General features: G+C 52.1%; 2 protein-coding genes across 6 annotated transcripts; one reads left to right on the top strand and one right to left on the bottom strand.

Moving 5' to 3' along the window:
• The first annotated feature begins 429 nt into the window (after nt 1–429).
• On the top strand, nt 430–3845 carry Rell2 (RELT like 2). Of its 3 annotated transcripts, none has more exons than XM_045132536.1 (8): nt 430–581; nt 1002–1241; nt 1604–1669; nt 1765–1831; nt 2275–2460; nt 2708–3065; nt 3169–3202; nt 3290–3845. In XM_045132536.1, the coding sequence occupies exons 2-7, from the start codon at nt 1058–1060 to the stop codon at nt 3199–3201; spliced, it is 894 nt and encodes a 297-aa protein (XP_044988471.1). In that variant the 5' UTR covers nt 430–581; nt 1002–1057; the 3' UTR covers nt 3202; nt 3290–3845. The 3 variants fall into 3 exon arrangements, with proteins under 3 accessions (XP_044988471.1, XP_044988470.1, XP_044988473.1); XM_045132535.1 differs by having other exon boundaries at nt 430–599; XM_045132538.1 differs by lacking the exon at nt 430–581 and having other exon boundaries at nt 1074–1245.
• Nucleotides 2115–14231, bottom strand: Fchsd1 (FCH and double SH3 domains 1). 3 transcript variants are annotated; one of them, XM_004664694.2, is made up of 20 exons: nt 14161–14231; nt 13823–13920; nt 13216–13261; nt 12522–12589; nt 12068–12209; nt 11845–11981; nt 11667–11730; nt 10126–10254; nt 9641–9763; nt 9377–9472; nt 8885–9004; nt 8410–8514; nt 8115–8276; nt 7342–7470; nt 7180–7263; nt 6899–7016; nt 6547–6767; nt 5771–5858; nt 4518–4573; nt 2115–4374 (listed from the first exon to the last, which is right to left on the bottom strand). In XM_004664694.2, exons 1-20 carry the CDS (start codon nt 14179–14181, stop codon nt 4309–4311), a joined length of 2073 nt encoding a protein of 690 aa, XP_004664751.1. In that variant the 5' UTR covers nt 14182–14231; the 3' UTR covers nt 2115–4308. The 3 variants fall into 3 exon arrangements, with proteins under 3 accessions (XP_004664751.1, XP_044988468.1, XP_044988469.1); XM_045132533.1 differs by having other exon boundaries at nt 12068–12203; XM_045132534.1 differs by lacking the exons at nt 2115–4374; nt 4518–4573; nt 5771–5858 and having other exon boundaries at nt 6577–6742.
• Between the last annotated feature and the right edge of the window lie 63 nt (nt 14232–14294).

The following is a 14294-nucleotide window of genomic DNA, read 5'->3' as shown; positions in this document are numbered from 1 at the left end:
AGCTTTCCCCTGCGCTAGGAAGGTTCCTGGCTCTCCACTCGTCCAGGGTCTCTGAAGGCAGGAGCAGTGCCAGACGTGAGGGACAGATCAGCACCCACTCCTGACCTCCCGGTCCCCACGCGGATTCGGATTCCGCCGGGGGCGCAGTCACGCGCGCATCCCTCTTGCGCTCACAAGCGCGTAAGGCTCACGCTCTCCACCCCGCACACCTGCGCTCCGCCCCTCGGTCCCGGGCCCGCGACGCCTGCAGGCATTTGGGAACCCAGGGCGGTTACGGAGGCGCCCCACCCCCACCCCCCGCATTTCTCAGGGCCGGAGTTGCCTGGAGCCTGCCGCAGCTCCCGACCCGCCCGCATCCCCCGCCATCCTTCCCTCCCCCGCCCGCCCGCCCGCCGCGGCGCCGTTATCCGCAGCCACCAGCCCGGAGCCGGTGAGGCGGCGAAGGGGGGAGGGGGAGGAAGCAAGGGATGAGCGCCGGGAGGGCGTCAGGGGCCCTGAGCCGGACTAGGACGCCCCTGGAGCCGGAACCCGAGCCGGAGCCGGAGCCGGAGCCGGAGACAGAACCAAACCACCGGTACCGGGTGGGCCAGTTGGTCAGGGTAGGAGAAAGCGCAAAGGGGAGAAGGGTTGCGGGGATATGTGGAGGGGAGGGGGCTGCAGGAGGCCTGGCTCAGGCTGACATGGAGGAGGTAGGGACGCTGACTCAGGTGCCGGTCGCCAGAGAATTTCATCCCATCTGGTGCTGCAGTGTCCTTGGGAGGGACGGAAGCGAGGGACGAACTGGAAAGAGGAATGGTCTGGGCGTTGGGAAAAGTGGGACCTGGTCGTAGTTGAAGGTTTGTGTAGTGTTCGCCATCTGGCCTCCAGCCTTGGGCGGTCTTGAGCTGCCAAGCACCCTTGGTCAGGACAGCTCCCTGCTTGGGTAGGGGGTGGGACGAACATCCGAAGCGTGCCAGTTTGGAATCCTGAGAACTGCATCCGTACCCTTCCCCCCCTCCCAGCTGCAGCCCCCTAAACCCAGGAGGCGCACTGGCCTGCGCTCGTCCCCCAGGGCCTCATGTCGGAACCACAGCCTGACCTGGAGCCACCCCAACATGGGCTGTACATGCTCTTCCTGCTTGTGCTGGTCTTCTTCCTCATGGGCCTGGTAGGCTTCATGATCTGCCACGTGCTCAAGAAGAAAGGCTACCGCTGCCGAACATCTAGGGGCTCGGAGCCTGATGATGCCCAGCTCCAGCCCCGTGAGTGAGGAGCCATTCTCCCTCCCTTACCCCTCTCCCCATACCTCAGTGCCTCCTTGGCCAAAAAGATCAGGCCAAATCCTGTTCAAGCCCGAAAGATGCCTAACGTTGCATTCTTGAGTCAGTATGTAGGGCGACACCATCCTGAAAAAGGGCTAGAGAGGATGCACGGGAAGGACAGGTTTCACCCATGGTCGTCTAGAGTTCCTGTTGACTTCTCTCACCTTTTCTGAAATGCTAAAGTCCAGCATTATGGAAAATAAGTGATATGTCTTGGGCAAATCTGCCATGGGGTCATGAGGGCATGTTCTCCCAAAGCTGACTCATTGCCTGCTTCCTTGCCAACTTCTCTCATCCTTCAGCTGAGGACGATGACATGAATGAGGACACAGTAGAGAGGATTGTTCGCTGCATCATCCAAAATGAAGGTGGGTATAGGCTAGCCCCGTGCTTCCTCCCACACTAGTGTTCTCTTGACCTGACCTCCACCTCCACTGACTCCCTCTTTTCCCTCTCCCCTCAGCCAATGCTGAGGCCTTGAAGGAGATGCTGGGGGACAGTGAAGGAGAAGGGACAGTGCAGCTCTCCAGGTGAGCTGGATACAAGGGCCAGCATGGCTTAGCTTGCCTTGGAGAGTACTCTCTCCTCCAGCACAACCTTCTCAAGTGTCATTGCGAGTTTGGGGTGGGGGGAGGGCCAGGCTGGGTAACCTACTGGGAAAAAAAAAAAAAAGTTTTGTAGAAATCTTAGGTCCTTAAACATATCTCACATCTAGAAATCATCAAGCCTAATATTCATCTCTAGTCTACCTTCTTGGGTTAAGCATTGCTCTCTTTTTAGTAAACAGGGCTAGAAGGAAGACCACATGATCACTCATGGCTTAATAGTGAATTTATTAAAGACAAAAGAATGGTGGAGCCTGGGGAAAGTGGAGCTCTGGGAGGTTTAAAGAGCATGTTGAAGGAACAGAAGGAAACAGAAAAGGAAGGGAAATGGAAATACCATTTCTGCTCCCTTCCTCCCTGTGGTCCAGTGTGGATGCCACCTCCAGCTTGCAGGATGGAGCCCCTTCCCATCATCACACAGTGCATCTGGGCTCTGCAGCTCCTTGTATCCATTGCAGTCGCAACAAGAGACCCCCACTTGTCCGTCAAGGACGCTCCAAGGAAGGAAAAGGCCGCCCTCGGCCTGGAGAGACCACCGTGTTCTCAGTAGGCAGGTGGGGATACACTGCCCCAGGGAAAGGGGGGCTGAGGTGGGGACCCCAATGATAAGGTACCTAACCCCCCAAAAAAACAGTCCCAGCTCTTTCCTCCTGGGCTGGGAGATGCAGCAGCAGACAGGCTGTATAAAGTGCCCCACAATCTAAGAAGGCCTCCTCTGCCCAGGGGAAAGTCACCATTGAAGGGGAAGGTTAGGCAGCCTCAAGCTGTAGTCCTAAGACCCAATGTTCTCTTCCCTCGCAGATTCCGAGTGACGCACATTGAAAAGCGCTACGGACTACATGAGCATCATGATGGTTCCCCTACAGACAGAAGCTGGGGCTCTGGAGGGGGACAGGATCCAGGAGGTGGTCAAGGATCTGGGGGAGGACAGCCCAGGGCAGTGCTGCCCCCTGAGGAACCACAGCCCCAGGCTCTAGCCAGCCCTCCAGTACAGAATGGAGGTCTCAGGGACACCAGTCTCATCCCTTGTGTGCTTGAGGGCACCCCTGGAGCTTCTACAGAACCGACTGTGGGGGCCAGAGGGAGGGGACCAAGCCCAGGGCCGCCCAATCAAGAGACAAATGAACAGTCAAGCAAACTGGACACCTCAGGTCACCAGGTATGAAGATATGGCCAGAGCTGCAGTGGCAGGCTCAGTTTTCCTGTACATACTCAGGAGAAAACCTTCTGTTCTCATTGTTGATGCTTCCTCTTTCTCTCAGGTGTCTCCGCCACGGGGAGCAGGGGGTATTTGAGGTGAGTCTGCATAAGCCCCAGATCAGGTAATATTTGTCCATCCTCTACCAAAACCACTGAAGCCCATCATTTCCTTGAACCCCAAAGGTAAACTGCAGGCTAAGCCTGTGCTACAGATTCTGTGGCTGGTGGTGGGAGTGAGGAATGAGCAGGTCCTGCAGCCCCTGGAGAAAAGCTGGGCCAGAGCTTGAACAGGAAGAAACACTGTTCTTCCTCTCCTCCAAGCCTCACTCTTCATTGTACTGATGGACTGCCAGCTGCATTGCCTGGGGGTGGGTGGCTTTGAAGGCCCTCTCCTCCACTGGATGGCACTGCCCTTCAGTTGAGGGGTCAGCTCTACTTCCACCAGGAGTTGCATGGTCTCAGACTGGGGGACCTCAGGAGGAGTCCCCTCTACACATACTCCCAGTCCCTAAGTTTCTTCCCCTTTCCCTACCTGCCAACAGGTGGCCTGGCCTGCCTTCCCCCAACACCTTGCTCTACATGCTTAGAGCATGGTAGCTGGGACCAGACTACCCTTGGTGGGTCCCTAAAGCAATAGCACCATAGGCTCCTTGCCATCTTGGCACAAGAGGTCCAAGCACTAGCTTGGACTTCGTGCTCTTTATTCACTGTCAATAAATCCGCTCAGACTACTACAGTTGCTTTGCATCCTGGCTCTGGCTCCTTCTGACTCCCAAGGTCAGCTCCTCTGATGGCCTCAAGCCCAGTGACCCTGGCATTCAGTGTGGGGTGGGCCACAAGGTCAGCTGGAAACAAGGCCAGCATGGAGACAGAGATAGACTGGAGCCACTCAAATTTGGGGGAATGGGTTCCAGCCCCATCCCCAGGGATTTTGGAATATTATACCACCCCCAAGATGGGGTGATGTTAGAAGACAAATAGATAATTCCATCTCTAGGGATTGCAAAAGAACAGTGGGAAGGAGGAGTGGGTTCTAGTCCCAGAAATGGGGACAGAGGAAGTTTCTACCCCTGAAGGTGAGGACAAACATGGGGGAGATTCCAGCTTTTGCCTGTGTCAGTCCAGATCATTGAGGGAGTAGGTTCCAACAGCATGGAGAGAGGCACAGCAGCATCACTGGGGTGTAGTGATACCCCTGGTCTTCAGGTAAGGGAATCTGGGTGGCCAGGATCCGGGGCTTTAGCTGGCGGAGGAGGAGGTGGTCGCATCTGTGAGAACATACATAGATGGAGCTCCAGCGTCATCCCATGTGGGTCTATCCCTGTCCATTTTCTTAGCCTAGCAAACAAAACAGGCCTTGTGGGAAGAACCCCTTCGGACAGTAGTCTCCTCCAAGGCAGGGAGCCCTTACCGGCCTAAGTCGGGGCATCATCATGTCCAGGGGTCCGGGGCAATCCAAGGCTTTGTCTAGAAACAAGAACCATAGTCAGAGTGTAGGCTTTGTTGGGCTCAATGCTGCATCGCCAGCACTTAGGACAGTGACTGATACTCTAAAAATACTTCTTTAAGTAATAAATAATAACCAGCTGAGTATGGTGGAGGCAGAGGTAGGAGGATTGCCGTGAGTTTGAGGCCACCCTGAGATTACATAGTAAATTCCAGGTCAGCTTGGACTAGAGCAAGACCCTATCTTGAAAAAAAAAATTAATCACCAGTCTGAGCTGCAAAGTCATCAATCCATCCACAACAAATACTTGTACCCAACTGATCTGTACAAGGCACCAAAGAAAGCAGGGGAGATACATGGCCTCCAACTCCCAATGGCTCTCAACCCCATAACGACACATCAACACACGATGGATGAGTACTAAATCATCCCAAGTGAACTAGAGGGTTGGTGACTACCTCTAGGTCAGGAGAAGGTGGAAGTTCTAGAAAGCTTTAGAGAAGCTGGGTATTCCACAGGGGAAGATGGGGAGCCAGGGTTGTGGGTTAGGGTAGAAGTGCATGTCTAGCATCTGCAAAGTTCTGGTGTGATTCCTCAGCATCATGGGGGGAGGGGGAACTATTGGGAGAAAAGAATGACAAAGCTATGTATTTTCAGGATTCAAGGACACCAAGAGCAAAGAGTACATTTTCAGAGGATGTAGTGAGAGAAGATGGCTAATAGTTTAAAAATGACTACAAAGCAGCCACTACTTGCACACTTACTGTGCACCAAGGACAATGTTATGTACCCTAACAGATGTCTTTTTAATTCTCATAACAATTCAATAAACCAAGCAGGCATGGTGGCTCAAACCTGTAATCTCAGAACTCAGGAGGCTGAGGCAGGATTACTAGTTCAAGACTAGCTTGGGCTATAGCCTAAGTTCCAGAGCAGCCTGGATACAGAGGGAGACTGTCTTAAACCACACACACTCAAACAATTAATCAAAGACCACACAAGTTAGGCATGCCACCTCAGGTCACACAACAGGAAGTGACAAAGTAGGGTTTAAACCATGCCAGCCTGACTCCAAATATGGAGCTATCCTCTCCATCAATCTAGTGGACCTTACTATAGGGTACACTGGGGTATACTGAGGAACAGAGTAAGACAGAGTCCAAGCTCTCTCCTTGCCATGTCTTGTGCTTCCAGGGTCCCCTATTCTCTCTACTCACCTACAGACAGGGAAGGTGCAGGGGATCCATCCAAAGCAGAGGTGGGTGCAGGAGGAGAGAAACTGGGAGGAGAGGGGGATGGCAGCATCTGGGAACAGGATGAACATAGTTATTCCTAGTATGTGGTAAGGCTTCCAGCTTTTCTTCTAATCCCACCTCAATTCTTGTCCCATCACTTCGCACTTCAAAATCAGCCAAAAGGGGCTTGTAACTAATGAATAATTCACCAGCCTACACGTATTGAACACCTACTATGTGTCATGTGTTCTTCTAGCACTACACATATATTCATTCAACCCTCACCACGACCTCATGAGTTAGGCATTTTGATCACTCCTGTGTTAGAGGTGAGATTCAGGTTAAACTGTCTGTCCTGTCAGCTATGGGCAGAGTGCTGGTTAGAATCTGGTCTCCCTAGTGTCCTCTGTGCTTCTTGCTGTGTCATGATAAAAAGGAATCACAGATTTAAATACCTCCTGTGTGTTAATGGAGCTAAAGGGCCTCTGTCACCTTCTAGTCATAACAGCAGCTGTTGTCCCCATAACCACCCGGGGTCATGAAATAGGCATGTGAACTCAGGTCTCTCTGGCCCTCAAGTCCTCCAAGCTCCTAGGAGTTGGTTTCCCTCTTCTCTGCCCAGCCAAAAGCGAAAGAGAGGCCAAAGCCACCACCAAAGACAAACCCAGAAGGGAGACATTAGGGTGTATGCAGAGCTTTATTGGGGTGACAGGCTCAACCTAGAGGTACCTGGGGATTAAGAAAGAATGAAGTCTTACCTGATCAGGATCAGAGAGTTCAGCTGGCACTGGGGGACCAAGCAGCTCCTCCACCAGCAGAGAAGGGAAGACACCAACATGGCCCCCAAATTCTCCCCTCCAGAAACCATCATCCACACCATCTTGTGCCCTGGGCAGCAAGCGGATGAGGGCCCCCTCCGGGAAACTCAGCTCCTCTTCACTCTGTCCAGTGTAGCTGTAGAGGGCACGGGCCAAGAATGCTACGGAGCCCAGGAGAGAGGGTGATAGAGGGAGGCAGTGGGTGGGAGGGCCGTGACACCCCAGGCCCACCAACATGCAGTGACTTGCCTCTGTATCCACAGTCACTGAACCTAGAATTTCCTTTTCTTACCTGTCGGTTCCACCCTCGAGGGATTGTCACTATCACGGCCACTCTCAGGAAGGGAGAGATCTGGGAAGTTGAGATACCGCTCGGGGACAAAGCCTGCCTCACCATGCTGGTTTCGAGCCTGCTCACCCAAACAATGTGAACATGTATCAGACTTGCTCAGCAGTCCATGGCCCTAGTTCCCCTCCAGTCTTCTAGCTTTGCCTAGATGGGTCCTTGAGTGGCCATATAGAAATCCTCCCACTGCCCCAGCCCAAGATCAGCATCCAGGGTCCCATACCTACCTTGACCCACTCATCAGCATCTCCTTCCTCTATGACCTCCAGCCACTCACCCTCTGTGATGGTCAGTTCATCCTCACGCCCTGCCTGAGCCCCACAAGAAAGGAATCAGGATTTGCCCCATGCACACTATTGCCCACCTAAAGACCCCATCCCCCTTCATACCTGGTAGCCAAACACCACATGTGCAGGGCAGGGGAGGTGCCTGGTAGCCAGAGCTTGGGGGGCTGGCTCTTCAAAGAGCTCCCCAGCTTCCTCACATTCATCAAAGTCAGAAAGCTCGGCATCCTCAGCCTAGAGAGGGGCAAAGGTCAGAAACCACCTCAAGTCTTGCATGGGTCTCCCACTCCCTGACATTACCCCTAAGGGTAAATACTAACTAGCAGTTACAAGTAAGTGCTTAGTATGTGCATAGCACAGTGTGAGGTATCACATCGTCATATTGAATCTTCACCATAATCCAATGTTATTTTGCTTAACCTAATTTACATTTGAAGAAACTGAAGCTTAGAAATGCTAAGTAAGTCACTGTCCAAGATTACGCGACCAGTAAGTGGACTGGCTGGCACTCAACTTCAGACTGCTCCCAGAACCACGGTTCTTAATCACCATATTATACTCATAATAAAAGTTTACTGAGGTCTCTATGCAGAGAATTATACATGAATGATATCATTTAAGCCTCACAACAGCCTTCTGAGTTAGGGACTGCTATGATTCCCATTTTGTTTTTTTCGAGACAGGGTCTCATTCTAGCCCCGGCTGATCTGGAATTCACTCTGTAGTCTCAGGGTGGCCTCGAACTCACAGCAATCCTCCTACCTCTGCCTCCTGAGTGCTGGGATTAAAGGTGTGTGCCACCATGCCCGGCTGATTCCCATTTTTGAGGGTCTGCCTTCGGTTCCAACTTGTACAGCTAGGGTTAGGGAGAAGCTCACCATGGGAGAGAGGTCTCTCTGGGATAACCGAGCCTCACTGAGCCGTCGCTCCTGCTCCACTTCATCCTGGGCCTGGGTCATGGCTGGCTTCAGCCAGCGCTGTACATCCAAGCCGGCCCCCTGCAGCAGGGCCAGCCGGGCCGCCCCCTTCACCTGGCTCACCTGGTATAGGAGGAAGGGAGCCAGTTGAACCTGGCCAGCTGTCTCCGCTTTCTGCTTCCCTCCTTCCATCACAGTTGAAGGGCTGCCCGGAGGAAGCATGACCTCAGTGTTTCTAAACAGAGCTGTGCCTCACCTGTGCCCGCCGGATGCTCTCCCTCACTTCCTGTAGCCGTTGTTCCACACCTGGAGCTTCTCGCTCTGGGGCCTGCAGCCGCCTCTGCTCCAGTCGCTGCAGCACCTGGTGGCGACAGCACAGGAGGATGGAGATGCTGTGAGCCATAACTTACTTTGGGCCTGGTATTTTGGTAGTTACATCACTTGCATTGTGTCATGCATCTTCCCAATGAGGCAGGTATTATTCTTGGCCCCACTTTAGTGATGAGGAAACTGAAGTCCAGAGAGATGAAGTCACTCCCTTACCCAGGGTTATTGAACTCACAAGCAACAGAAGAGAGTATGAACCCAGGTCAGTCCATCTCTGAAAGCTGTGAACAACTTTGCCATAATTCCTTTCCCTCCTGTCTTGTCTGCACATCCATAACAGCCCCAGAGAGTCTGGGATCTTCATCTCTTCTTGCCCACTGACAGCACCGGCACCCCCTCCTCACCCGATGGCCATGGTGCTGGATCTTATAGTCTCGGGCAGCTCGGCTTGTCCATCGCTGGACCTCTTTCTCCAGGCCACTTTCCCCAGCCATGCCTCCAGCTCCCTCCTCCAGGGAACACACCTGAAAGAGATAAGGAATGCTGTAAACAGGGCCTGAGTCTTCCTTTTCCTTTCTTTATCTGAACCTCGAAAGTCTGGGACAAAGAGGAAAAGGCATATGCCTTTATCTGTGGACACATATATTCGTACAGATACAGAGTCCCAGGAATGAGATCAAAGTTGATGGATACAGGTGGAATGACAAGACATTGACTGAACCTAGGTCTTAGGTGTATTTGTGTACAAAAAGATGGAGGCAAACTGGAATTTTGAAATTCCCTCTCCAAGACTGAGTAGTCACTGGTTAATAACTAGACAAGAACAACAGGACAGGGGCCCTAAATCCCACTAATGTTTAAATTTGGCCTAGTTCCAAAGCAGGGAGGTCTCTCACCTGATCAGTCCCTGCTGGATGAAACTGCTGAGGTGGGGTAGGAGAAAAGACTCCAGGCCCCTGAAGAAACAACTTCACATCCTGCTCCCAGTTTACCTGGGGATGGAAAAAGCAGTCACCCACTTGCTACATGTCCAACCATCCTCAAGCATGTCTTGGAAGAAAGGTGAGAAGGACACAGACAGAGCTGCAGTGGGGAGTGCTGTGCTGGAGCAGAAGGGCACAAAGCATTTCTAGGGCCACACTCAGAAGCCCAGCTCTCACCTGGGAGGTTACCTCTCCCCCAAGGCGGGCATGCTCCAGGACTGTCTCTGCAGCTTCCAGCTCAGTTCGGCTCAGTAACATCAAGGGGTCCCTCAGGTGTTCTGACAGCTCACTGACAAGGGCCTGGAAAGAACCCCAAGGTACTGACACCATCTTTTCCCCAGGATTCTAGTGCAGGGCAAGCTGTCTTTCCAGGTTTGGATGAGGCAAGTCCACAGGGATAGGAAATAGTAAGACAGTACTGTTTCTAACCACAGGCCCTCATGTGCACACATCACTTGAAAGTCTAAAAAACACTTTCACATCATTTTTTTCTTTAAACCTCATTAGCATGATAAGGTATGCATACATGGGGTTAACACTGATGAAGAATATGGGGTTCAAAGAGGTCAAGAGCCTGGCACTAGCCAGCCTGAGAAGAAGTGGGAAACATGGGCAGCCCTCCCCCTTGCTGAGGGACAGGAGTAACCTGGGTTAGGACTAGCCTTGAGTAGGGCTGGCAGCTCCTCTTGGTAGTAGTGGGCAAGGTGGGCATTGGTTGCCACCAAGTTAAGCAGGTATTCATTGCGGGCTGCTCTCAGCTGCTGGGAATACTGGGCTGACTGGGCAGACAGCTAGGAAGAGAAAGAGAGTCAGCAGGGAGCCCTGAACCCCAGCCACAATTCAGACCAGGATGCATCTCACATTATTGGCTGCTTATTACATGCTTAGCACTACACTAAAAACTTCACATGCAACTTTGGCTCAAAAGTTTTCTCATGATTCTGTCTGTATATATCTAAAAATACAAACTGTGCCTCATCATTACTTACCAGATCCAACATGAGCTGATCCTTGCAACCTCTATGACCTCTTTTCAAGTGTGTGTCCCTTGCTCACAATGATCTGGGCACACTGGTCATCTCTCAGTTCCTTCAGCCAAAGTTATTCCCTCCTTAGGACTTTTACACATGTTATTACCACTCCCTGAGACTCTCCTCCCTCAGATCTTTGCATGGGTGCCTCCTCCTTGACGTATGGGCCACATTTCAGAAAGACCTTCCATCTAAATCACACCCATTTGTTACTCTTTGTCATAGCATTTGTTGTACTGTTATCTTCATCTTATTGTTTGTTCACATACTGTATCTCAACCAGATTGCGATGGCAGAACTCCATTAGGCCTGTTCTCCACTGTATCCCCAATAATTGGCTAGTACATAAAGGCCCTCAATAAATACATATAAAGAAATGAAAATGAGGGCTGGAGAGATGGATCAGTGGTTAAAGGTACTTGATTGCAAGGCCTGATGACCTGGGTTCAAATTCCCAGTTCCCACATAAAGCCAGGTGCACAAAGTGGCATATGTGTCTGGAGTTCATTTGCTGCAGCAGCAGCAAGCCCTGGCACACCCATACTCTCTATCTTTGAAACAAATAACTTAAAAAAAAAAAAAAGGCTGGGTATGGTGGTGCACGCCTTTAATCTCAGCACTTGAGAATCTAAGGTAGTAGGATCGATGTGAGTTTTGAGGCCATCCTGAGACTACACAGTGCATTCCAGGTCAGCCTGGAAAGGAGTGAGACCCTTACTTTGAAAAAACAAAAACAAGGGCTGGAAAGATGACTTAGCAGCTAAGGCGCTTGCTTGGGAAGCCTAAGGACCCAAGTTTGATTCTCCAGGTCCCACATAAGCCAGAAACACATGGTGATACATGTATCTAGAGTTCATTTGCAATGGCTTGAGGCCCTAACAAGCCTATTCTCTCCCCCACTTTCTGTAATAAATAAATACAAATAAAATCTTTTAAAAAGCAAGGAATTAAAATGAAGGGTTTTATTCTCATTGTACAGATGAAGAAAAGGAGGATCACAAAAGCCAAGGAAGTTAAACAGGGTAACATTGAGTACTTACTATGAGCCTAGCATTATACTATTTATTAGGAAATAGAAAAGCCTGGATTCAACTCAGCTTCTTACACTTATGCTATTGGATTCAAAACCACTACACAACTCTGCCCCTATCCATACCCTGATTCCCCCAAACCTTGGTGCTCAGTTTCTGGAGACTGGTCCGAGAATGGAAGATCCCATGGTCATTTCGGTTCAGCCTATGCAGGTGAGGGAGAGCAGACAAGAGTCAGGCCCAGCTGAAATGGCTTGATTCCACCCTCTATCCCCCCACACTCCACCTCAGCTCTCCTAGTTGGTTGTTATAAGCCCACCTTGCCTGGACATCAGCTGCCTTTTCTTGTGCCAAGGCCCACACACGTTCTCGCTGCCCATACAGCTTCCGACTTCGGCTGAGCTCTCGGACAGACTGCAGCACCTCAGCCTGAGCCCTCTGGAGGCTCTCTGTACCCTGGCGGCATGCATACACCAAGTTCTGATCCAGACTATCTCCAGGTCTGAGCAGGCAATCCCTCTACCCCATCCACTGAGCCATACCTTTCTAAGCACCTGCTCCTTGGCACTCCGCCCTGTTCCCCCTGCTAGGTCACGGTATCGGTCAGATGCCTGGAGCCTGGTTTGGCCCCCAGCCACTGTGGCATCCAGTAGACAGCGCCAGACACCAAACACTGTCCTGTCCCTCCCCAGAGAAGGTCTATGTTGAAGAGGGAAGAACTCCACAGTTTCATGAGACACCCCCCCACACACACACCACAGGAGACAGAGTGCTTTCCCTTCCCCCTCATTCAAGAGCCCATCAATCGATCGACCCATTAGCTCAGCCACAGGATCTCGCATGCCCTCCACTCCCACCCACAGTGTCCTTGCTGGGTCAGCTTCTCTCCTGATGCTGTGTCAGCTCTACCTGCAGCTCACGTGCCACCCCCCCCCCCACACACACACCAGATCTCTCAAGCTGAACTTCTATCATCTCTACCTTCACAAGACCCACCTGCTGTCTATCTCCCCACTCCGCTGCCCTTCCCTCTTCAGGAATGGCCCGGCAAGTTTCTGGAGTGCCTGGTGAGAAAACCATCACAGACCCAGTTCTTTTGTGAAGGTCCACCCCAACTGGGAGTATTTGGGACCAGGTCACAAAATCATTCTTTGGATATATAATATAATCATTTGCTAAATGCCTTACATTCATTAACTTATATTAGTCCTACATGAAGATTTGGTATTCTTGTTACTAGCCCCATCTTTTTTTTTTAATTTTTTATTTATTTATTTGAGAGCGACAGACACAGAGAGAAAGACAGATAGAGGGAAAGAGAGAGAATGGGCACGCCAGGGCTTCCAGCCTCTGCAAACGAACTCCAGATGCGTGCGCTCCCTTGTGCATCTGGCTAACGTGGGACCTGGGGAACCGAGCCTCGAACCGGGGTCCTTAGGCTTCACAGGCAAGCGCTTAACCGCTAAGCCATCTCTCCAGCCCACTAGCCCCATCTTAAGAAGAAAAAAAAAAAAAAAACTGAGGCCAAGAAATGTTAAGTAATTTATCCAAGGTCACACAGCTAATAAATAGCACAGCGATCTGCCTGACTCTGGGCATTTGTTCTTGACCACAATAAGGGAGGGACACTTCTTATTCTGTAAAAGAGGCTAGAATAAGCGGGAAGGACCAGAGAAGAGTTTTTCCCTACCTGACCATACTCTCGTTCAATGGCTGCCCTCTGCTTGCTGTAGGATCTGTGGTGATTAGGAGTAGAATGGGGGTTACTGTTTGGTCCTGCTCTCCCACCCTTAATCTTCTCAGCCTAGCGAGAGGAAGAATGAACCAGCCCCAGACTGTAACTACACCCTGGGGGAATGAGACCAAGAACGACAGTCTTTGAGATCACCTCAGGCAGCTGCAACAGAGGTCAGCTTCACTCCATTGCTCAAAGCCCCGGCAGGATCCTCCCACCCCTGGAAGACCATTTGTGGGCCTGGAGGTGAGAATGATGGGGCCCAGATGCTGTATCCGCCAGCCTTCCAACAGGTCTGGAAGACGGAGGGGGATTGACACTAAACTTGACTGTGGGGTGGAGCGCTTGGCCGGGATCAAGGGGGTTGAGGGAGGGTCCTTCTGTTTTGTATCTGTACAGTATCTAGAGAAGCAGGCCTAAGGTGAGAGCCGTGAATAGCTAGGCCGACAGTTCTTCATGCCTGACCCCTAACCCCACCCAGAAGGATGTGTGTTGAGGAAGGAGTGGTGCTTGCTCAGGCAAAGGTGGGGGTACGTGAAGGTGAGGAATCAGGGGGGCTTACCTAATGTCCTCCAGCAGATCCGCCTCCCTTTGCTGCCGGGTCTGAAGGATGTTCAGCTGCTCCAAGAAACGAAGTTTCACCTCCTGGACTGGCTTCACCTGTGGGATAGAGGGATGACGACCCCCCGACCCCCCGCCCCGCCGAGGGGACCTCAAAAGCACCGCAGCGGAGCGGTGAGGAGGCGGGGCTGGGGAGGGGCTGAGCTGTTTCCAGGGTGACTTCTGGAGTAGGCTCTGACCGCCGTCCTACTCCCCCGTCTCCCACCCCAAGTTGTGTGCCCGTGGGCTCCCTCCGCTCCCCCAGCCCGCCAGGAGTCCCCATTCCCGAAGGAATCTCACTTTTCGGGGCGGCGGCTGCATCTCTGCTCCGGCAGAGGCGGTCAGCGACTCCACTCCGGAACTCGGCGGGGCCCCGCCCACAACGACGCCCCGCCCACAACGAGGCTCCGCCCCCGACCTGGTCGGGCTCCGCC

Source organism: Jaculus jaculus, chromosome 13 (assembly GCF_020740685.1).
Source record: "Jaculus jaculus isolate mJacJac1 chromosome 13, mJacJac1.mat.Y.cur, whole genome shotgun sequence".
NCBI classification, from domain to species: Eukaryota; Metazoa; Chordata; class Mammalia; order Rodentia; family Dipodidae; genus Jaculus; species Jaculus jaculus.
The sequence above is the reverse complement of the archived record's forward strand: the minus strand, read 5'-3'. Positions and strand labels throughout refer to the sequence as shown.